Genomic DNA, 20,688 nt, shown 5'->3' with positions numbered 1-20,688 from the left:
TCCGGCGCCTGGAGATGACGTCATCGCTCGCTCGTCGCACTCCCCGTTACGTCACGCGCGGTGCGGCAGGACCCGGCTGCTGCCCTGTGTGGGGGTGGGGGAAGGCAGGCGCCAGTGTGTCACCGCGAAGAGGGGCCGGGCGGGGACCGGGGAGGAGACAGCGGCGGCTCCCTCCCTCCCCGACAGTCCGCGTGAGCGAGAGAAACAGACCCGGCCCCTGCTGCTCCCAGCCCGGCCCGGCCGCAGCCATGAACAAAGCAGGTAACGCGGGCCGGGGCCCGCTCCCTGGGAGATGAACCGGCCCCTCACCCTGGAAGCAGGTGTGCGCGCCGCGGCGTACATGCTCTATCCCCCCCGCGGGCCTGGGGCTGCCCCTCTCCCCGGACAGGGGGCCTGACCTGTCTAGTGGGGCGGGGGGGGCTCCCCACGTCGGGGGGAGGCCTGTGGCTGACGGGCCCCGTTTCTCTTGCAGAGCTGATCGAGGCCTTCAAAGCCCAGATGAGGGAGGATCCCGACGTGGCCTCAGCCGTGGCCGCCATCCGCGCCCTGCTGGAGTTCCTGAAGAGAGACACAGGTACAGGGGCCCTGGGAAAGGCCGGCTCTGGCCGTGCTCCGCTGCATGGCGAGAGCGGGACTAGAACCCGCAGACCCTGCTCTGAGCGCGGAGGGCGCACCCCCCACCCCCCGGAGCTAAAGGAGGATGGTCAGGCAGGACTAGCCCCAGCAATCCTGAGTCCGTCCAGTAGAGGGCAGTGGTCACACACACCAGCCACCACCTTGCAGTATTCATAGGCTTGGAAGGATTCGATTTTTATTGGTAAATATCGATTTCACTATCCGCACACGGACTGACATACAAATTGTTCCTATCAATAATTATTGACATTTACAAACAGGCAAAATAAGAAAAATGCTGCTTGCTAAGGTACCAGAGCATGTCATGCAATAATGATTCTCTGGCACCCCTCTCATTTCCTGCAACTGAAAACTGTAAGCTGATAAAAACTGAAAAAGATGCTAAAAACTGAAATTTTGCAGAACTATGAAATGCAAATAAAAAATAAAAGAATCCCATTCATGGTGTTTCAGCTCACTGAAGTGCATAGCTTTGTTGCACTTCAGGTGATTATTTAATTTTTGCTTTCTCAAGAAGTAAGGTATACAGCAGTTCACCTCTGCGTTCAAGATCTTTTTTTCTTTTTCACAAGCAAAACTAATACTCCAGCTCCCGCCTTGCCTTAAAATCAAACCCTGTGTTTTGGACCTGAACTTCATGCTGTTTTCAAAAATTCAGAAAAGAGTTAAACATGAAGGTCTTTGAGCAAAAAGCAGGCTACACTTACATCTGAAGTTGGCAATAAGAAACTTGTCTGGTCCTGGTAGCAGTTGTGCAGAAATGAGCACATGCTGTGAGAAGTATGCATTACTCCATCAAAATCTGGAAAACCGAATTAGTACAAAAAAGGTTTTCAAAGTGTATCTAGTGTTTGTTTCATTAAGTACAATCCGCTTTACTGGATATGTGCCCTTCTACTCAGAGTGCCTAAGCATTCACTGAGCATGGCTGCTGAATTATGCCATTACCGTCAAGAACTTGTTCCTTCAGGTTACAATCAAAGCACACTGAGGGACAGCCAGGAGAAGTCAACGCTGCTGTTGACCATGTAGTAATATTTCATCAGTTTTCGTTCTTGGCAGTGACATGTTTCAGGGATGGAGGGCATGCTGGAGGTAGTGCTTGCAAGACTATAAATTTTGTATCCAAATTCAGGGAATCAGTTGAAAAATTTTCACACTGTAGAAGCAGCTTCCACTGTAATCCTGACACTCTGAAGGAGAAATACCAAGTTTGAAAATTTTTAAAATAGCCCCATTAATGCCATACCAGGATACATTTAGCGTGTAATGAGTATCTTGTTTTGAAATGAAGTTTGCATGTCTCTCTCTCTCTCAGGTGAGACCATTCAGGGTTTGAGAGCAAATCTCAAAAATGCTATCGAAACTCTGTCTGGTGTTGACTCTTCGGTGGCAGTCTCTTCCGGGGGAGAGCTCTTCCTAAGGTTTATCAGTCTCACCTCACTGGAGTATTCGGTGAGTTTGTTCACCACATATAATGCTTCACTCATCTATAAAGTAATCCTGGGCCTTAATTTTTGTTGCTGTTGCTTTTTGCAGGACTATTCCAAGTGTAAAGAAATCATGATTGAACGAGGAGAACTTTTCCTTAGGAGAATCTCTCTTTCGAGAAAAAAAATTGCAAAACTCTGTCATACATTTATCAAAGATGGTGCTGTAAGTATGCCAGGACCTGATTACGCTGTTCCAGATGTTCCATTATTTCAAGAGAGGGAAGTGATGGGAGGGTTTTATTAGCATCTGTTAAGACACCTATATTATCTGATGTTGGCTTTCCCAAGTAAAGATTTTATTCCTACTTACCACCCATCACATTTGTTTATGCCACATGTTCAAATATTTTCTAAGACTCTTTTCTTTCCCCTCCCTCCACCTTTGTTTCCATATAAACTGACATTAAGCTTGTGGACTAATTTTAAGTGGTACCGAGCACCCACGACTACCTGCTTAAAAAACAGAAGTTGTGGGTTCTCAGCCTCTCTCAGGGTCAGGGCTTCAGTAAAAAGAGAGTGTCCTATAAAGTCCAATTTTCATGATGGCTTGACCTCCCACTATTTGTAAAAATACAGGAGTTTAATATTGGACAGACCACCAAAAGTATCTACAACTCTTAATGTTACATTTTTGTGAAATCTGGAAAGTCATCTTAAAGTAACTGAAGATCATGTTTAAACACTTGAGCATGGTAAACAATTACAAGAGAGTATGACAATAACAAAGCTTTCGTGAAACTTGATAAAGTAATAAAATGCCTGTTACTTTAACAGCAAATATTAACACATGCCTATTCAAGAGTGGTCCTCAGAGTATTAAAGGCGGCGGCTGAATCAAAGAAGCGTTTCAGTGTTTATGTTACTGAATCACAGCCCGATCAAGCAGGGCAAGTATATGTCAATTTTTTTCTTCTTGATTAATAAGATACTGTAGAGTTAATGTCAATCAGTGGAGTCGTATTTTAAGAACAGGTTTTACCTATTTTTGAATTACTGAAAAGTAACTGGTCCATTGCAAAACATCACATCCATCTTGACAGGCAGTCTACAGCAACACCCCTCCCAAAGAATCACTATCAACAGGCAATTCCCTATAGTAAATAACCACATTACAGCATCCCTAAGCTTTCCAGCAAAGGCATAACAAACCACTGCTAGGCAACCCATTTTTTCCTCTAGGAATGGTTGCTTAAAAGGACAGTCATCTTGAAGTAGTTTTAAAAAATAAGCTAATAGTAGTAGGTGTTACTTGTAACCATTTTGTTTTTTTTAAGAGTGGGTTCCCTTTAAAACACTACATAAAATATATTATTGACAGCTGTATACGGACCTGTTAGTGTCCAGAGGATACAATGTAGTGTGAAGAAAAGTCAGGAAAATAGCAAACTATACACACTGTATAATAACTAGTGCAACTAACCAGAGAGTTTCATTTCTAATGATAATTGAAATACCTGAAGATTGGCCAGATGAAGTGGAAGTGATTTATCGGCGTCACTGAAGTAACATTTCACAATACACTCTGTTCATAGTATCTTGTGTCTAACACTAAGCAGATGAAAAAGCTGTGTTAAATGCAAACTGGCAATTTAATCACATTTGTCTGAGTCTTTTACCTTATATAATTACAAGTAACACCTATGATTTCTAAACTGAATGATTAGTTTTACTCGGTATTCTCAATTTCACTATTTCCCTAATAGTCAACTTGTTTCCCCTTTATTTGTGTGAGTTTTTCATACAACAGGGAGAAATAAAAAAAGGAGTGATTGCAGAACTCCAACTATTGCAGACAGGTGTGGGATCTATCATCAGGTTTCATTCACACATACTTTAAAAAAATAGTTGTATCCCATCTTTGAATATCACTGCTATCTTTCAAGAAAGATTTCAAAATTTCATAAATGTTATTTTAATAGGCAAAAAATGGCAAAGGCTCTTAGCAAGCTCAACATTCCTGTGACTGTGATTCTAGATGCTGCAGTTGGGTAAGTTTATACATTACATTCGTAGATGTTAAGCCTTTCATTGTCCTCCTGGATTTCATTTTAACTATAGTATATATGAACTTCCCAAAAGTTAGTTCAAATTGGAACAGATGGGCTAATTGAACCTTTCTATGTAGTATCAACTGGCACAGCCACTATACAAGTTAAATCTTTTGACATAGTTCAACATTCTCAAATACTTTGGATTGATTTATGGCAATGATATCTTAACTCTCTCTTTCATTCTAATATATGAACTTAAGTGTAGCATTTGGAGCTACTGGAGAGAAAAGGAGCTGAGATGCTATAACTAAGGGCTCCATTTTGCCTGCCACTTTTTTTTTTTTTTTTTTTTTTTTTTTAAAAAAAAAAAAAAAAATCAGATGCTTTACATATACAAGTGCAGATACTGGACTTTAAAAGCTAATCACTGCTAACTAGATACCAGACTTTGAGTCCTAAATGCATGAGGATGGAACAATGCTTTAGTAAAATTTAATTCTCCCTCCAGTACAAAATGCCTGAGAGGCCATTGTCATGAAGATACACACCATTCTAATGTGCTGTACTTTTACAAAGATAGTTAAAGTAAAATCAGTAACTTGACTGGTTAACAATTATCTGGCCAGGTATTGTTTAAGACAGAACTGAATAAATGTAACTTCTCTCCTTATTAGCACTTTTAGTTGGTATTGCATTTCCTTTAGGTAATGCACGTATAGTCTATCAGTATTCTCAGTGAAGGAAAAAACAGATGTGAGGGGCACAGAAAGTAGGGAAAACACTGGATTAAAAGCATTCGGCATTCTTTAAAAGTATATTTTAATTATGAGCATCTTGAAATGTGGAGCTAAAATAGACTTACGAAGTTTATCTTGAATATCTAAATTTCTGTAACTGATAACTGTAACTAGTAGACTTCAGCCAAAATAATCCTCAGAAACTTTTGAGGTAAGTGTTTCAAGTATGTTTGGAGAAGCAGTGGTTATTTCATATTCCTGTTTGGGGAGTTCAAGGAAGGATAATATCCTAGGACATATAAACAGACTGCATGCATATATCTGGATAGTTGAAAGAATGACTAGTCTACTGGAAAAGCAAAATGATCACAAGGTATTAACAGAATTGGGGGTGGAGGGGTGTTTAAGTTACATTTCTAGTATTACACAATATGTTTTAACTCTTTTCTTAAACAGGTACATCATGGAGAAAGTCAACCTGGTAATAGTTGGTGCTGAAGGTGTGGTTGAAAGTGGAGGAATTATTAACAAGGTAATAGGTGGTGATTTTGTGTTTCTTCATATACTTGGAGCAGACTGTGCATGTTGATGGATTTTGAAAGTGAGCAATTTTTGCAGTGTATTTCTAGAATATTTTTACTCACTATAGTTTAATGGGCTCCTTCTAGCTAAGCCAGGAGGCTTTATTCAGGAAACCTCCCATTGGTGCTGATAGTTATTTGTGAATATCCTGTGTGCATTAGTGTCACAATTAAGACTATTACAATAAGTTGCCATCTTCCATAACCCATTGCCATTCAATAATCTTCATGGTTACAATACCCTATAGTTTAAACTAAAATCACTTTTGCTTCAGAGTCCTATCAGTTTCAGTTTTACAGTTGTCAGCATCAGTAAGTCTATATATACACCTTAGGCAAAAGCTTTATTTTGCTTACTATACTTTTAAAAAGTACATTCTATTTGCAACTTTCATATTGATATGCAGAATAGTACATAGCTTAGACACAAGTTTGAGTTTGCAGATAGGATATCCTTTGACTTGAAAGAGGAATGCATTAGATAAGAAAGCTGGTTAGAATAAACAAAGATGTAACTTTCCTGATCTGAAACGCAGTGACAGATAGTATTCTTCATTTGCCAGAATAGGGAGTGGGAGTCAGGATCCTGGCTTCTGTTCCTCCTGTGCTACTGCTCACCTCTGTGCATCAATCTCCTGCTTTGTAAAATGAGGATAATAGTTGTCTACATCACAAAGGTGTTGTGACCCCATAATGGGTCCACAGATAAAACACTCTTTTAAAAGAGCATTCTGTTTCTGAAGCTTGGTTTCTGTGAAGAGTTCCAGGCTTTTCAAAAGTGCTTTTAGTTCAGATGTTAAGTACAGTAGAAGAGTCTACTGGCTGGAGCCATGCAAGTTTGCTGTCACTCTAGCACTGAGCGTATATAACTGTTTTCCATCTCAACTGTCTCCACAGATAGGTACAAATCAAATGGCTGTATGCGCCAAAGCTCAGAATAAACCATTTTATGTGGTAGCAGAAAGCTTCAAGTTTGTAAGACTCTTTCCTCTAAATCAACAGGATGTCCCAGATAAGTTTAAGGTAAGGGAAATTCAAAGTACTTTCTAACCCAGAGAACTGCACGTAAATTGGTTGTAGGAGCAAATAATACTATAAATTAAGACCCTAGTGATGAACTTACATCTAATGCACTGAAAATGTAGTTTAAATTTTTCTATTCCAGGTAAGTTAAAGCCATACCTGACATGTAACATACAATATAGTTTAAACAAAAGTGTGTTATCAATTTGGATTTTTCCACCATCACTCTTTACTAATATTTTATAGTATTGAAAAGCCACCTGGCTCCATGTATACTAAATCAAACTGCCAGAAGCAGTACCGCTTCCCCTAATGGCTACCCACGTGCTGTTCTTGAAGCAGCTCACTCAATATGCAGAAGCAGCTAGCAGCAGAATGGATGGATCAAGGGAAACTTTCCAGAACTATAAACTTATGTATTACTGTAGATGATAAAGTGGCAGTACTAGGTAGCACCAGTCTATGCTTTGGTTAGAGCAATGGGTTCCTTCAGCTACAGCTAGGGTCCATAAAGTTTGGTGAAGACCATGTTGTTCTGGCTCGAAAAAGGCTAGGGACAGGGCTGACACAACTAATGGTTTTCTTCTCCCGCCAGTACAAAGCAGACACCCTGAAAACAAACCGAAGTCTAACTGAGGAGCACCCCTGGATTGACTACACCTCACCATCACTAATTACATTACTGTTTACAGACCTTGGTGTATTAACTCCATCAGCTGTCAGTGATGAACTTATTAAACTTTATTTGTAATGCAGCAGATTCACTGCAGTGTGCTCTGTTGTTCAGTGATCATCCCTCTACAGTTGCAGAGTTTGACTGATACAAATTACACCAACATGTTATAAAAAGACTATACAAGGATTAACTTCATTACTAGCAGCCTTCTGATTTTTACAGTGAAGAAGAAAATTTTGAATTTATTACATATAGATGGACCAATGTTCAATCAGAAGTGTAAGTCATTACAGGGTCAGAAGATCTAAAATAATGCTTCACCCTATAAGAGAACTTCTGAGCATGTAGAATAAAGGCACCTAAACTTCCCACATACAACAGACCTCTGAACAAGTTTATAATTACTTAATGATCCCATCTATGTTAGGTACACATTTCAACAAAAAGAATCCACCCACCTGATTGCTTCAAGTAAGAACTGTAGAATTCAGCTTTCAGTTCTGGAACAGCACTCTCATTTAGTTCTTTCATCAAAGTTGCAGCTATGCTTGTGCCCCCACTAGAGACTGCAGATTCTACTGGATGCACATAGTACTTATAGAAGTCAGGTCTAGTCTGTGGGTGACTAACAATGCAGAGCACAGACTGAAGTGCCCCTGTGTAAAAGCATAGCATTACTAAAATGAGGCACCTTCAAGGAGATGCTTGAAGCAGGATTGTCAATCTTCAGCCACTGAATCAGCCACAGCTTTGACTTTTCTCTCACTTTTCAACAGCCTCTTCTCAAACTCTTCCTCACTAATTTTACCCTTTTTTAGTCTTTTCAAAAGTCGTGTGTCATTCAGCAGCTCCTCCATTTCCTCATCTTCAATATCAGAGCCCTGCAGGTAGTTGAAACACACTGATTTACTCCTGCATTGAAATGCTTATGTTCTATATATCTGAACACTTCAGAAATAACCATATTAACTTTTTACTGCTGGCGTATTGTGCATTGTGCATTGTGTATTGTGCTGCTGTCCCCTACGATGTAGCCATATTAGGCTGTTCCCTAGTATGTGCAGCAACAGTGGTGGACAACACATGAAACATGAGGCAGCAATAAGGGTTAAAGGTGCTTTAGCAATAAAAGGGGACACGAACAGTGGATTCCCTTCTATTAACATTCAAAATACTATTTAAATCTTAAGCCCCCCTCTTTCTCAGCTCATTCAACCCTGACCCTACTAAAGAAACCCCCAGATAAAATTAAACTTGTCACCTGAAAAACAGTGGAAGGCAAGGGGAAAGTTAATACTTATAGCAAAACGGAGTGCTTGTGTAACATTATACTTGCATGAAATATAGTGAGTTTGAGCCACCCCTGAGGGGAGGGCAGCTTCAGATCTTGCTCCAGAGGAGGCTGTCTGAGGAAGGTGCTGAATCAGTGCATTTCCTGCATGCTGCCTATTTTGGACTATACCTGGAGAGCTCAGGACTCCGCAGCTTGCATGGCTCTTCTTGACTTTCTGCTACTAGAGGCTGACGACAGGGTTCTGCTGACAAGCCTAGCAAGGAATGGAGCCTAGTCCCTCTCTATAGTGGGTTGACTGCGCACTTATTTTCTTAGTCGCTTCTTTGAGAATGCAAGACACTCAGGTGCTGCAGCTCCCTTCATTTCAGATTGCTTACCGCACTGAGGAGTGAGATCGAAGCAATCCAGTCACTGGCAGAGGAGGACTGGATAGAATTTGCTTTTGAGCTCATCAAGCTCTGCTTTTGGGGGTACCAGGCAGTCAGTTTGGACAGACAATTCTCCTACTTTCTGCCAAACTGAAGTCCTCATCCCCCCTTGCCTTTTGGGAGTGTCACAGCCAGGTTAGAATGTAACTATACTGCAGTAGTCACATGTGCATTTGAGGAAGTCAATTTACCTCTTCTCTTCTTCTTTTCATTGTCATTTTCTTCTCCTTTTTGGCTTTCTGCTTTGACCAGGCTTTATTCCTTATAAATTTTCTTTTACCTTCATTTGCTTGTCTTTCCTTTCTTTGATGATCTAACAGTTTTTGCCTTTGTTTTTCTCTATTTTTATCTTTGAACGGAATGGAGTCTGTGTCGATACTGACAGGTACGAAGTCTGAAAAACACTTTCCTTTTAGTTCAGGCATCTTCGGCATCCTCAGGAGTGCAAAACCGCGAGCAAGACTAGCAAAGTCCAGATCTGTTAAAATAAGGATTAAGATATTAATGTGATAAAGTGATAGGCCTAATCCATCTAAGTACTTAAACACAGGAGTCGTTCCACTGATTTCAGTGGTACTCAGGTGTTTAAGTACTTTGCTGGAGTTACAAACCTTTCAGAGTTAAGAACACCTCGGGAATGGAGGTTGGTTGTAACTCAAAAGGTCTACAGTAGTCTTTGAAGAAAAGTAAAAATGCCAGCTGCTGCTGGGAATTACCTTTTATTCGGAAGATAAGATTGCACTCATGTTTGGCATAGGCCTGCACACAAGATACAAATGCTTTCATCCCTTTCTCAAACATGGCTCTGTCAGCCAGAGCCATAGACTTCAGTTTTGGAAGAAGATCTACAACATTTTTCAGTGGACTCATTTCCTGCATGGGACACTTAACCAAAAAAAAAGAAAAAACAAAATCAAGAGCTAAATGTAATGGGTGAAACTTCAAACACATACTTCATCATCAATTAAGCCTCAACACATGGAGGATATTTACCTACCTCACGTTTTTTACTAATGAAGAAACCAAGGCAAAGTTAAGTGGCCTAACCAAGTTCACACAATGAATTCTGAAAGAATAGGGAACAGAACACACAAATCCTCACTCAACTCTAATTACCAGACCTCACTGCAACTGTCCTATTGCTAATCCGGTGGAAATAGCCCCAAAACGAGAAGAACGGCATTACAAACATATACACATTTTTTGTTATAGACTAAATAGATAATTACACAATGCAGGAACAATCCTGCTTTGGCAAGCAGATGAGTTATTATCTAATATGTAGTTCTCACCTCTGTTTTCTGTTACTCAAGTAGGTTAAAACATCTCATGTGTATGTTTTACAATTTATGAATTCTGATTTGAAAAAACCCTGGTTTTAGGTCTCATTAGTTAGTTTTCATTGCAACTCTTTTCTACTGTTAGAAAATAAAAGCCAACTCACCTTTTGGTTTATTGAGAGAAAATTAACATAAGATTCTTCCATGGGAAGCAAAAACACAAGTGCACTGCCTAAATGGCCAATTCGAGCTGTTCGACCACAGCGATGCACAAAGGCACTACAAACACAACAGAAAGTTGGTTTAAGAGGATGAGATGCTCAATTTGCCTTTAAAGTAATACAAGACATTGAGTGGAAGGGCAGGTTTTATGGAACGGACTATCTAGGGGTAGTGTACTCTTGATGTAGGTAACTAACTAACAACAGGAGTTACCTGAATACAGTGCAAGAAGCATATTTATCATGTTTATCATTTATCACTCAAATTATGTTAAAAGGAGGTGTGTGTGTTACAGTAAAATGATGACAGCAGTGGCTGTAAAATAGAGAAATAGTTACTTTAATTAGCTTTATTTTTTAACCATCATTATAGCACTTTCTGAACAGCTCTGTCCCTGCCTATCTCTCTGCTCTCATTTACTTCTTTCATTCTCTGAATGTCTCCCATCTTACTGCCCCTTTGGTATTCTCTCCTGCCACCCCTTATGCTAGGAACTCTCTTCCATATCAGTGTACATGACCACTACCTTTTTACTAATGTTAACCCATCTAACCTATAAGTGCTATTATACATCCATAAGTGCTGTTAAACACATCAGTTTTAACAAAAACTGCAGTGTTCCAGTCTTTGGGCATGTGGGACAGCTACATTGTTTTGTCTATTTATTCAAACTAAGTCTTGGGCAGGGAGTAGTTCTTCCCCTGTGTTTTGTACAGTACCGAGTTCACTGTCTGCACTTACGTAGTACATTTACATGAACAGAAGTGGGGTTAAAGTTCTTACAAAGAATTGAAGTTGTACCTTGCACTGCTAGGTGGATCATATTGTAAAACCCAGTTTACTTCTGGAATGTCTATGCCACGGGCCATCACATCAGTGCAAACTAAAATGCCACTAGAAAGTTGGAAGAAAATGCAAATTTCTGATTAAATAATCATTTGAGAAGTGCCAGCCAACAAACTCCCAATTTCTGCCCTGATTTATACTTTATGCATCTCATTGGAGGCTGTGGGAATGCATGTCAAGGCAGAATATTTGGCCTTAACTCTCAAGTGTTTTAAAAGTATGCATATCAAAATCACTGAACACATTAGAGGCTAGTTAAAATTTACAGTGAATGAAAATTCCACTAAGTATTTAGGAGAAGAAATATATTTTGTATTATATCCTACATACCACTAATCTAAGCTGGATAATCAACTCTCTCCTTTAAATATGGAATCTGTAAATTATTTCCCCTGCTTCTAAATACCATAAGCATGATAAAGAAAGATCAAATGATCTAACTGCAGTTTTGAAACTGTATCTTTAAAGAAAAAAATTTAATCAACAGGAGACCCAGGGAATGATTTTGTTTCACATAGAAAGCTAAAACTGAAATCTTAATGCTTAGATGGCAATAAAAAGGATGTTACAGGGCAAGAATTCCAGCTTTTTTCCAATGAGTCACAAATATTGCTAGGCCCTAATGACTACACATATTGCAAAAATTATAAAAGCAGATACTTTAATGGAGATGAAAAAGCATTTTGTTGGAGATAAACCCACATTCTTTTGTTCATATGCTAGTAAGCATCATGGGTTTCAATTACTTTTGTCAGAGGGGAATTTTACCATCATTTCTCTTTCAAATGGGAGTTATCCAAGAGCAGTTTTTTATTGTTTTACTGATTAATCTGAATTTTGTCCTCATTCAGTACACCTATACACACTTAAAAGTGAGCGTGATTTATATCATCCACATTATCCCAGCTGCTTCAGTAGCCTAGTTAGTAGCCTGCTCAACAGGAAAGCTGTTTCTATACTCGTATAGTGTGTACTTTCACATGCTGAAAGATGGAGTTTTACATTTCCTAGCATTTACAACTTGGGCTGAAGTAGTCTATTCAAATTCTCCTACCTTGGAAGTTTCCGAAACTCGGTAAAAATCTTGTTACGTTTGTGTTTCATTTTCCCATGAATGCACATTATTTTCACATTTTTAACTAAGGATTCCAGAGCTTTCCCATAATACTCCACACATGCACAGGTACTGAGGAAACAATGAAAACCGCAAAAAGTCAGCATCAAGTTTTGTTTGTATTCTGTATTTGTAATGTTAAAATTGCATGTGGATTTAGCACCGGTGAAAGGTGATGCCTTGACAGCCCTGAAGGCTGGAGTTCTCTGCTTAGCCACAAAAGAGATATAACATGTTAGGAGAGTGCAAACTTCCACACATCGCCCTGCCAATGTGCCTAAATTCTGACCCAGAGGAACCTCCATGGTTCAATCCTTGGCCTCTCTGCTGACACTACAAATCATGCTTGTGGCATGTATGACACAGTTATCCATGGAGAACAGAATTAAGACCATCAACCCATTTCACATAGGTCACTGGACAGCCAGCGGATGGTGAGTTTCAGTGATTACCAACTAGTGCTGGATTTGAACAACTAGCCTGAAAGTGAATGGTGTCCCCATTACTGGTACTCTGAGCCATCCAGTCTCTTGCTAGGAAACTTTGTTATTATTAAAAATTGGAACATAGCTGAACAAGCTTTTATAATAAAGCTTCTAGACTCAACTATTTCTACTTGAGATATACTGGGAGTCTAAAGAAAAGCAATGCATGACGTTGGACTAAATCAGTGGTTCTCAAACGTATTTATCGTGCTCCCTCCCCCCTTCTTTGTGTCTGTAATAGTTTACACACACACACCCCCAACACAAGTACATATACTGATTTTTTTTTTTAAATCAACATGCAACTCTCACTAAATATTAAAAACAGTAAAGCACTGATCCAAAACCAACGATCCATTGTAATAACACCAAAAGCAAAACTATGGTTGTGGTCCATGCTTACAATTAAATGTGCATACCACATCAGAGTAAACAGATTAACATACAAATGGCAACCATTTTGCATAATACTATGTAAGCTTAACAAAGAAATCTGTCAAATTGCACAGCATCATCTAGAGTCAAATGCAAAGTGCCATTTGAGGACCGGATGTCTTGAGGAATCACCTTTGCTAGTTACTCATTGCTGCAGGTAAAACGCACACAGTAAGTTTTTTTTCTCCCCCTAAAGCTTATCTCACACACCCCAGAATACATTATTGTAGTAAGAAATAAACACAAAGTTCACATGACCAAAGCAGTTCTTTCATTATGACAAAGTATAAGACAATCTTCATGTGAAGCAATGATCCACCTCCTTTTTTGTGCATTGTACTCTACACAGAAAGCAGTTAACATGCTCCCTTAGCAGATCACATTTAGTAGGTCTGTGTCTCACGCAGCATGGAGCACACAAATAATCATTACACCATTTTCACAAAGAAATCCAGATGAATTACCTAAAAAAGACTAGATGTTTTTCTTGCTTGTGTTGTCGAAGAAAATGCACCAACTGATTAAATTTTTCATCTGCTTTGCATACCTACAAAAACATACGGAAAATAAAACAGTGGGTTCAAGACAAGCTGATATGCGTTTCTATCATTCACCTCAGTATAGAGCCTTTGTGGTTCATTCATGCACTAATATAGGAGGCATTTTACACAAGTAACTCAAGTTAATGCTTGCTGAGACGTATTCCACATACATCAGTGTAGGAACGCTGTCCTTTACGTATACTGATGCTTGCTAAAGTTCATTAAAAAGAAATAAACTTTAACATTTGAATTCAGCTTTAAAAGTTACCTGTTATTGGAGGTTTTTGAAGCTGAACTATTGACAATTACAAATCTTGGTCTGAAATTATTTTCTAAGAGTAAATACAGAATGACCTCCAGAGTTGGGGGAGTTAGATATTATCCCCATTTCAGAGATGGGGAAAAATGATGCACAGAAATTTTGAGCAAGTTCCCCAAGGTTATAGAAAGCAAATCAGTGCCAGAGCAAGGAATTAAGACCAGCAATCCTGATTTACAGTCTCCAACGCAAGAGATTGGACAATTCTATTTCAGAAGAATTTGAAAGGTCTAAGGCTAACTTTAGTAGTTTATCAGCTTGAATCCTTCTGAGGGAAGCTCCTATTTCAAGCTCTGTTTCCTGCAGTAATGTTACTAGCTGTTTCTGCTGCAGTATTAGAATATTCACTGTTGCATTTTTTCTGAAGGTAACAAGGCTATCAAACTGCAGTGCACCAGAGTGCAACATTCTGAGTTCATCATCACATTTAAAACAGAAACAACAAATGTGGGGAGCAGGGAGCCTCACCATATAGTAATTTTCAAGCCGCGTGGGTGTTTTCTGAGTGCTACTCGCTGCCACTCCCTTCTCTTTCACTGAAATGCGGACAGGATTTCGGAGACCTGCTCTCACCAGGTTCTCCACTTCTTGAGTCTGAGTTGCTGAGAACAGGCCAGTTCGTCTCTGCTTGGGCAAAAAGTCCAGAATGGTATTTAAACTGCAAGTAAACACAATTTAGAAAGAAAATGGCTCCAGATTTCCATCAAGAGGAAGTTTTATAATCATTTTTTAAATAGTGATTTTTACCAAACGGTGCTATGCACACATCTGTTGTTGCACTAACAATCGTGTTTTCCTGACTGATTATACCCCAGGAGTGTTTGTATCTGAGATTTTAAATATGACATCATAGGAGATTCACTTGAATGTACATGGCATATGAATAACTATGTTTTTTATTATTAGACTTGTTATGTTGTTCCCCGCCCTTGGGTCGTCTCTTTTTCCCCCAAACTCTTCAGAGACTCTATAGAAACTTACAAGGAAGCTCAAAAAAAGAGGACAAGATCAAAGATCCACTCTTCTCTGAAGAGGAAGAAATATCAAACTGTAGTATGCATCAGTTTATATTAGTGTATGATCAATTTCAATCTCATGTTACAAGTATCAAATTATTTAGTGTGATGGTACCATTAATAGCAGAAGGGTATAAATAAGCTTCATGTGCACTTCTCCTCACATCTTAAAGTTAAAAAAGGAGGCATCGCATATTGGTAAAATCAGAAGGATCTTGTGGTTAAATTACTTGACTGAGATTCAGGAGATATGGGTTTAATTCCCAGCTCGGCAAGTCACTTAGGCCTTGCAAATGTCCTTAATGTAGACAAGGCCTTTTAATGTCTTTGTGCCTCAGCTACCCATCTGTAAAAACAGGGATAGTACTTCCCTACTTGAAAGGGGTGTTGCAAGATAAATCCATTGTTTGTGAGGTTCTCATATACTAGCTTGATAGGTATCACAAGCACCTAGATGGAAAGATAGGGACCTGGGACTCCTAAATTTTAGTCTCATTGTGTGACCTTTTACAAGTCATGTAACCTTTCTGTGACTCAGTACTTCACCTGTAGCATAGGAATAATAACTTGATCACATTAATGGTTGTAAAGTGCTTTGACAGCCTTAAATGAATAGCATTATAGGAATGCCAAGTGCTACTAGAATTATTTTAAAAAATACCTTGCTTCGAATCCCATATCTAGAAGTCTGTCTGCTTCATCCAATACCAGCACATCAAGTGATTTCACATAACTTGCTAAATCCAGCCCATCTGCTTTTCTTCTGAACATATCCTCCAAACGGCCCGGAGTGGCTATAATGATATTCCCACTGTCGGTGATAGGGAGTATATAGTTAGGTTATACTTTAATTGTACTTGGAGATCAACAATGCCCCAGAATCTCATCATACCACAAACCTGCACTCAAAACAATCTGGAACCTTCAAGTGGGGAATGGCCTATATACTTCTGAGTGTGGAAGAGAGCTCAGTCCACTAAAGACTTTGCTATTGCCTGTCTTATTAACACTTAAAGCGTTCAGATATTATGCTGAAGGGTGAAAAAACAAAACCCTAAAGATAGATAACTTGTGCATATAACAGCTCCTCACCTACTTAGATTGATCCTAGAGCTCATATAGCTATAAAAATAGCTATGAAATGAAAAGCATTCTGGGTACTGGAATTCAAATAAGACCACCAAGTATATGCCACTTTATTTCAGACTTTCCACATAAGCATCACCACAGAAAGCAGTTTGTGAAAATTACATATCATATTTGCTTAAACAATATTCCAGTATTCACAACAATTCTGGCCACAGATTGTAAAAATTACTCTTCACAGAAACCAAAGATCATTCATCTACTTCTCCAACCAACATTTACATGCTTCACTCTTCCCGAGCTGAATCACAAGGCCATTTATTTAAGATCCTCTTCAGCACTTACCCCTGCTGTGACATTTACACTAAATAAGCCAACTAAAATATCTCTTTAGTTAAAAAAGAACACCTCTTATTTATGCTGTGCACTAGCCCTCACTCAGTAACACACAGATTTTACATTTCATCCCTTCCTACTGTTTTGTTTGTCCCTCATTATATTGTGCCTAATTCAGGAGGCAGATCCCGCAAACACAAGCACATAAATAACTTGATTAATAGAAGGCAATGGGACTACTTGTATATGATTACATACATCCTTAAATGTGCGCAGGATTGGTGCCCTAATTTGTAAACTCCTTGGGGCAAGGATTATGCCTCATTTCTGCTCTTAGAGGCACCAATAGAAATATATTAATTATCAGCCAACTCACCCATGTTCTTTGAACTTTTCAATATCTTCTATAGGATTCTTACCACCGATCAAAAGAATCTGGCTAAAAAAAGAAACATGTCACTCAAAAATTTGCAAACAAAAGCCAAAGGAAAGTCTGTTTTTATTACAAGCCTAAGCATACTTACCTAAATTGGAGAAAGTGTTTTGTGAAATATGATAGCACTTCATCAATCTGAACAGCTAACTCTCTTGTGGGTGTGATGACTATGGCTCCAACCTGCTCATTAGAACAAAAATGAAAGACAAAAAACAAATGCCCCAAAAGACATTTACTGTTTGCTGTGACTATATAAAATTATGATGCTAAAGTTTCCATATGCATCAAACACCATTTTAGCTAGAGTGCTGAGATATAACCAAGTGATCTAATTCAACTATTTTGTACTGAAATGTGACAAAATGGGATGCAACAAACAGACTGTACAGTACAATAAAACAAAATTTCTTCTAAATGCTTTTTTTTTAAATTGGGTGTATACACAAAAAAAATTTAAGTCAATACAAAGATCTTTAGTGACAAATAGCATTAAAGTACATTCAAATTTGTTCAAAATCAAAAAACATTACAATAAAAAAGTGAAGGGTCATACCTCCTTCATTTCATTACACTGTGTTTTATATTTTAAGATATCTTGCTCTCTAACAATTTACAGACATCTTTTGGTCTTGATAAATAAAAGCAATATACAAGTACAAATTATTACTAATCGATTTCACACTCTATTTAAGAACACAAGTCTATAAGAAGCAGCACAGTACTTTAAAAAAAAAAAAAAAAAAAGAAAGAAAACTTGTTTTCAATTAATTCCTGGTTATGAATGTAGCCAGGGCCTGATCCTGCAAACATTTAATCACTTGTGTAACTGCACTCATAAGTAGTCCTATAAAAGTCCTCAATGTTAAATTACATCTTTATATTTATTTATATATTCAGAACCCCTCAATTCATTCTTACCTGCATTTTCTTTAACTTTTCTTCCCGTCTGAGAAGAATTTCTAGTATGGGAATTACAAAAGCTAATGTTTTGCCACTGCCAGTTATCTGTGAAAATTGAAGCAAAGTTAGTTTCTTCATGAGTGCAGATACTTGTAAGAAAAAACAGTGAATTGAATTCACAAAATACCCACCGCTTCTGCAGCAACATCCTTATTGTTCATAAACAAAGGTATGGTTGCAGACTAAAGGAGACAGAAATATTGCACAATTACATCCTCACTGGTTTATTAAACAAATCTTATGTAACTCAATTCACCCAAGGATCTAAAAGTGCTTTACAAAATAAGTGTCATCAACCCCATTTTACAGATGGGAAAATGAATCCCAGAAAGGTTAAGTGATTGCTCTAGGTAAACAGGAAGTCAGTGACAGGATAGAAAACCCAGGAGTTTTGACTCCCCATTGTCCATTCCCAATTCTAAAGCACCAGCCCATCATCAAAACAGAAGACTTGAACCAACTTCCATCAGTTCACTAGACTAGAGCATCACCCGCTAGCTCCTGTTGCCTTGCCGGGGCTACTTATTTCATAATGGAGCATCTTCCCTGGTGCTCGGCATCCCCTTTGCACTACACACAATGGCAAACTGCACCACAGGGGCCCTGCGCCACCACTTGTAAAACAGGCTATAGACACTACTGAGGGGCTCCCCTATGTATTGACCAGAGGGGCAGGCCAGACCCATAGAAATGTTCACAGAAGCCTCCACTGCAGGAGGGGGCGGGAAAGGGCAACGCCGCGAGGGTCCCTCCTATTAAAGGGCCCAGCAGGTACAACTGCCCAGGGGAGCCCCGAGACGAGAGGGGTCACTACAGGGGCCCCCACCCCTCTGTATGTAGAGGGGAGGGGAGCAGCCCGCCCTGAGGGACGCCATGGGGCCGGCCCCTGCCTGTATTCAGGGGGACAGGAGCTCTCCCCACCCCCACACACCGTATTAAAGGGGATGCTGGTGAGAGCAGGCTGGGGGAGGGAGGGAAGGACAGAGAGCCCCTCCCCCAGTACTGAAGGGCCGCACCACAGAGCCCCCCGCACGCGGGGCTGCTCCCTCCCCCTACCTGCACGGGGGTCATGTGGGGAAAGCCCAGCTCCCGCAAGGTCTGCAGGACGCCCGGGCTCAGCGTGACGGGCAGAGACTCCCACTTCCCCTCGGTCACCGTCTCCATCTTGAACAGGCTCCCTCAAGTCCGTCCGTCAGCTCAGGAGCTCCCCCCCGCCCCCACTGGTCCCTTCGTCAATGAGTCCGTGGGGAAACAGCGGCCGCTCACATACGTTCCGCTTTGTAGCGGGGAGCACGCACAGCACTACAGCCAAGCCAACCCACGTTCTACCGCGCCTGTTATTGCAGTTAGACACCTGCTGAACTGGCCCTACACACGTGAGCTCTAGCTTCCAGACATTTCAGGGATCGCTCTTTGCTCTCGCTCCTTTCACTAGAGATGAAAATGCTGAATTTTCAGCCATCTAACCTCAAAATGACAGGAAAGCAGCTATTTATCTAAGAAAGGGGGAGCCAGTTCTGACCTTCCTTGCACTAACACTAAATCAGGCACAATGCAGCTGTGTAAAACTTATATAAGGCAAGAATCAGGCCCCTGCATTTAGAAAGTTCTTGCCTAGCATGTACCAAAGCACCTCTGTTTACATCTTACTAGGCACACCTAAAGACATTATGGGTATTAGTAGTGGGATACTGGTGAGTTTTTCTGCCACTGACTTTGCTTAATTAGCGTATTAGTTTATCTTCTTTCCTTCAATGAGATAAGTAGAGGCCAAAGAAAGATACTTTTCACAAGACAAGTCACCATGGAGAGAGGTCAGCTTTTGGTAAACAACTGCTCTTCAGTATCTTCTGTGAAATTTTAAAGTTACAAACACACAAAAATACATAGCGATTACTATACAAATGCCCTTCACACTGAACAGTAAAAATGCTAGCTATCTAGTTATCCTTAAAGCTAGCTGTACCCTCTCATTAACAATGGATGTTCACGGCTAAATCCAGATCTTGATTTTGATAGAGGTTTGTTGGTCTAATCTGCCCACCACACTGCCATGAAGCAGAAGCCACTAGACAGCAACGTAATTGCACAGAAGCTAGAAGATGGATAAACAGGTAATTGTATTGGTGCTTGGAAAGCCCCTGAAGTTCTTCAGGCACCTGTGTCGACACTGTTTCACAACCATTCCATGTGCTTTTACCTGTACCAGCTTGAAGAAAAAAAGAGAGATGAGTTCCTCATCTCTTCTACTGGGTCAGACTTTTCAATTTTTAAAGTTGTTTTTATTTAATTTTGCATGAATTACAACAGGGTATTAGTGAAATGCAACTATCGCCCTGCTGTTTTAAAACATAAAAAAGCCTCCCTACAAGAATAAAATAAGCAATTTCTGTCAAGCATACTCTTTGCCAAACGTCCCACTTTCAAACCTTTCTTTTACGTGCCCTCAAATACCCAACTCTAAAATCATACTGTTTTGCACTTAATGCTAAGGGAATTAATGGCCAACTAGTGTCCCTGCAACATTAGTCAAATAGTTTCTGCTCATTTGATTGTATATTTAGTGCAAAAACTTTCCACATCGATAAGAAAACTAATACAATTAAAATATAAGTAAGGCTTCACCTTATTAGTAAATGCTGTGAATTTAGAGCTGTCCAGAATTCCTCCTACCCCATAAAGAGTATGATGTTCCAATTAAAGTGTATTTTTCTTTGCACTCTTTTTCTAAAAATATTTTAGGAAGCAAAAT

At 39.7% G+C, this 20,688-nt stretch overlaps 2 protein-coding genes across 3 annotated transcripts; one reads left to right on the top strand and one right to left on the bottom strand.

The window, feature by feature from the left end:
• The first annotated feature begins 47 nt into the window (after positions 1-47).
• Positions 48-7,561, top strand: EIF2B1 (eukaryotic translation initiation factor 2B subunit alpha). Of its 2 annotated transcripts, none has more exons than XM_067539688.1 (9): positions 48-261; positions 473-574; positions 1,955-2,091; positions 2,176-2,292; positions 2,904-3,016; positions 4,049-4,117; positions 5,314-5,389; positions 6,336-6,461; positions 7,057-7,560. In XM_067539688.1, the coding sequence occupies exons 1-9, from the start codon at positions 249-251 to the stop codon at positions 7,210-7,212; spliced, it is 909 nt and encodes a 302-aa protein (XP_067395789.1). In that variant the 5' UTR covers positions 48-248; the 3' UTR covers positions 7,213-7,560. The 2 variants fall into 2 exon arrangements, with proteins under 2 accessions (XP_067395789.1, XP_067395790.1); XM_067539689.1 differs by having other exon boundaries at positions 181-320; positions 7,057-7,561.
• Positions 7,188-19,143, bottom strand: DDX55 (DEAD-box helicase 55). The gene is made up of 14 exons (XM_067539687.1): positions 18,993-19,143; positions 18,068-18,118; positions 17,895-17,981; positions 17,065-17,156; positions 16,917-16,979; positions 15,780-15,929; positions 14,571-14,760; positions 13,706-13,788; positions 12,262-12,393; positions 11,163-11,255; positions 10,304-10,418; positions 9,576-9,744; positions 9,051-9,337; positions 7,188-8,018 (listed from the first exon to the last, which is right to left on the bottom strand). The coding sequence occupies exons 1-14, from the start codon at positions 19,098-19,100 to the stop codon at positions 7,857-7,859; spliced, it is 1,782 nt and encodes a 593-aa protein (XP_067395788.1). The 5' UTR covers positions 19,101-19,143; the 3' UTR covers positions 7,188-7,856.
• Between the last annotated feature and the right edge of the window lie 1,545 nt (positions 19,144-20,688).

The sequence above is a fragment of the Emydura macquarii genome, unplaced genomic scaffold (genome assembly GCF_026122565.2).
Source record: "Emydura macquarii macquarii isolate MOO-44397 ecotype Brisbane River unplaced genomic scaffold, CSIRO-AGI_Emac_v2 contig_554, whole genome shotgun sequence".
Classification (NCBI taxonomy): domain Eukaryota; kingdom Metazoa; phylum Chordata; order Testudines; family Chelidae; genus Emydura; species Emydura macquarii.
The sequence above is the reverse complement of the archived record's forward strand: the minus strand, read 5'-3'. Positions and strand labels throughout refer to the sequence as shown.

Excerpts from the sequence above, each read along its gene's own strand:
- EIF2B1 (XM_067539689.1), top strand. The coding sequence starts at position 293 with ATGAACCGGCCCCTCACCCTGGAAGCAG. Across the intron at positions 2,293-2,903 it reads CATTTATCAAAGATGGTGCT|CAAATATTAACACATGCCTA; the intron begins GTAAGTATGCCA and ends TTACTTTAACAG. Across the intron at positions 4,118-5,313 it reads ATTCTAGATGCTGCAGTTGG|GTACATCATGGAGAAAGTCA; the intron begins GTAAGTTTATAC and ends TTTCTTAAACAG.
- DDX55 (XM_067539687.1), bottom strand. The coding sequence starts at position 19,100 with ATGGAGACGGTGACCGAGGGGAAGTGGGAGTCTCTGCCCGTCACGCTG. Across the intron at positions 12,394-13,705 it reads AAACATCTAGTCTTTTTTAG|TACCTGTGCATGTGTGGAGT; the intron begins GTAATTCATCTG and ends TTGTTTCCTCAG. Across the intron at positions 8,019-9,050 it reads TGAAAAGAAGAAGAGAAGAG|GGCTCTGATATTGAAGATGA; the intron begins GTAAATTGACTT and ends AACTACCTGCAG.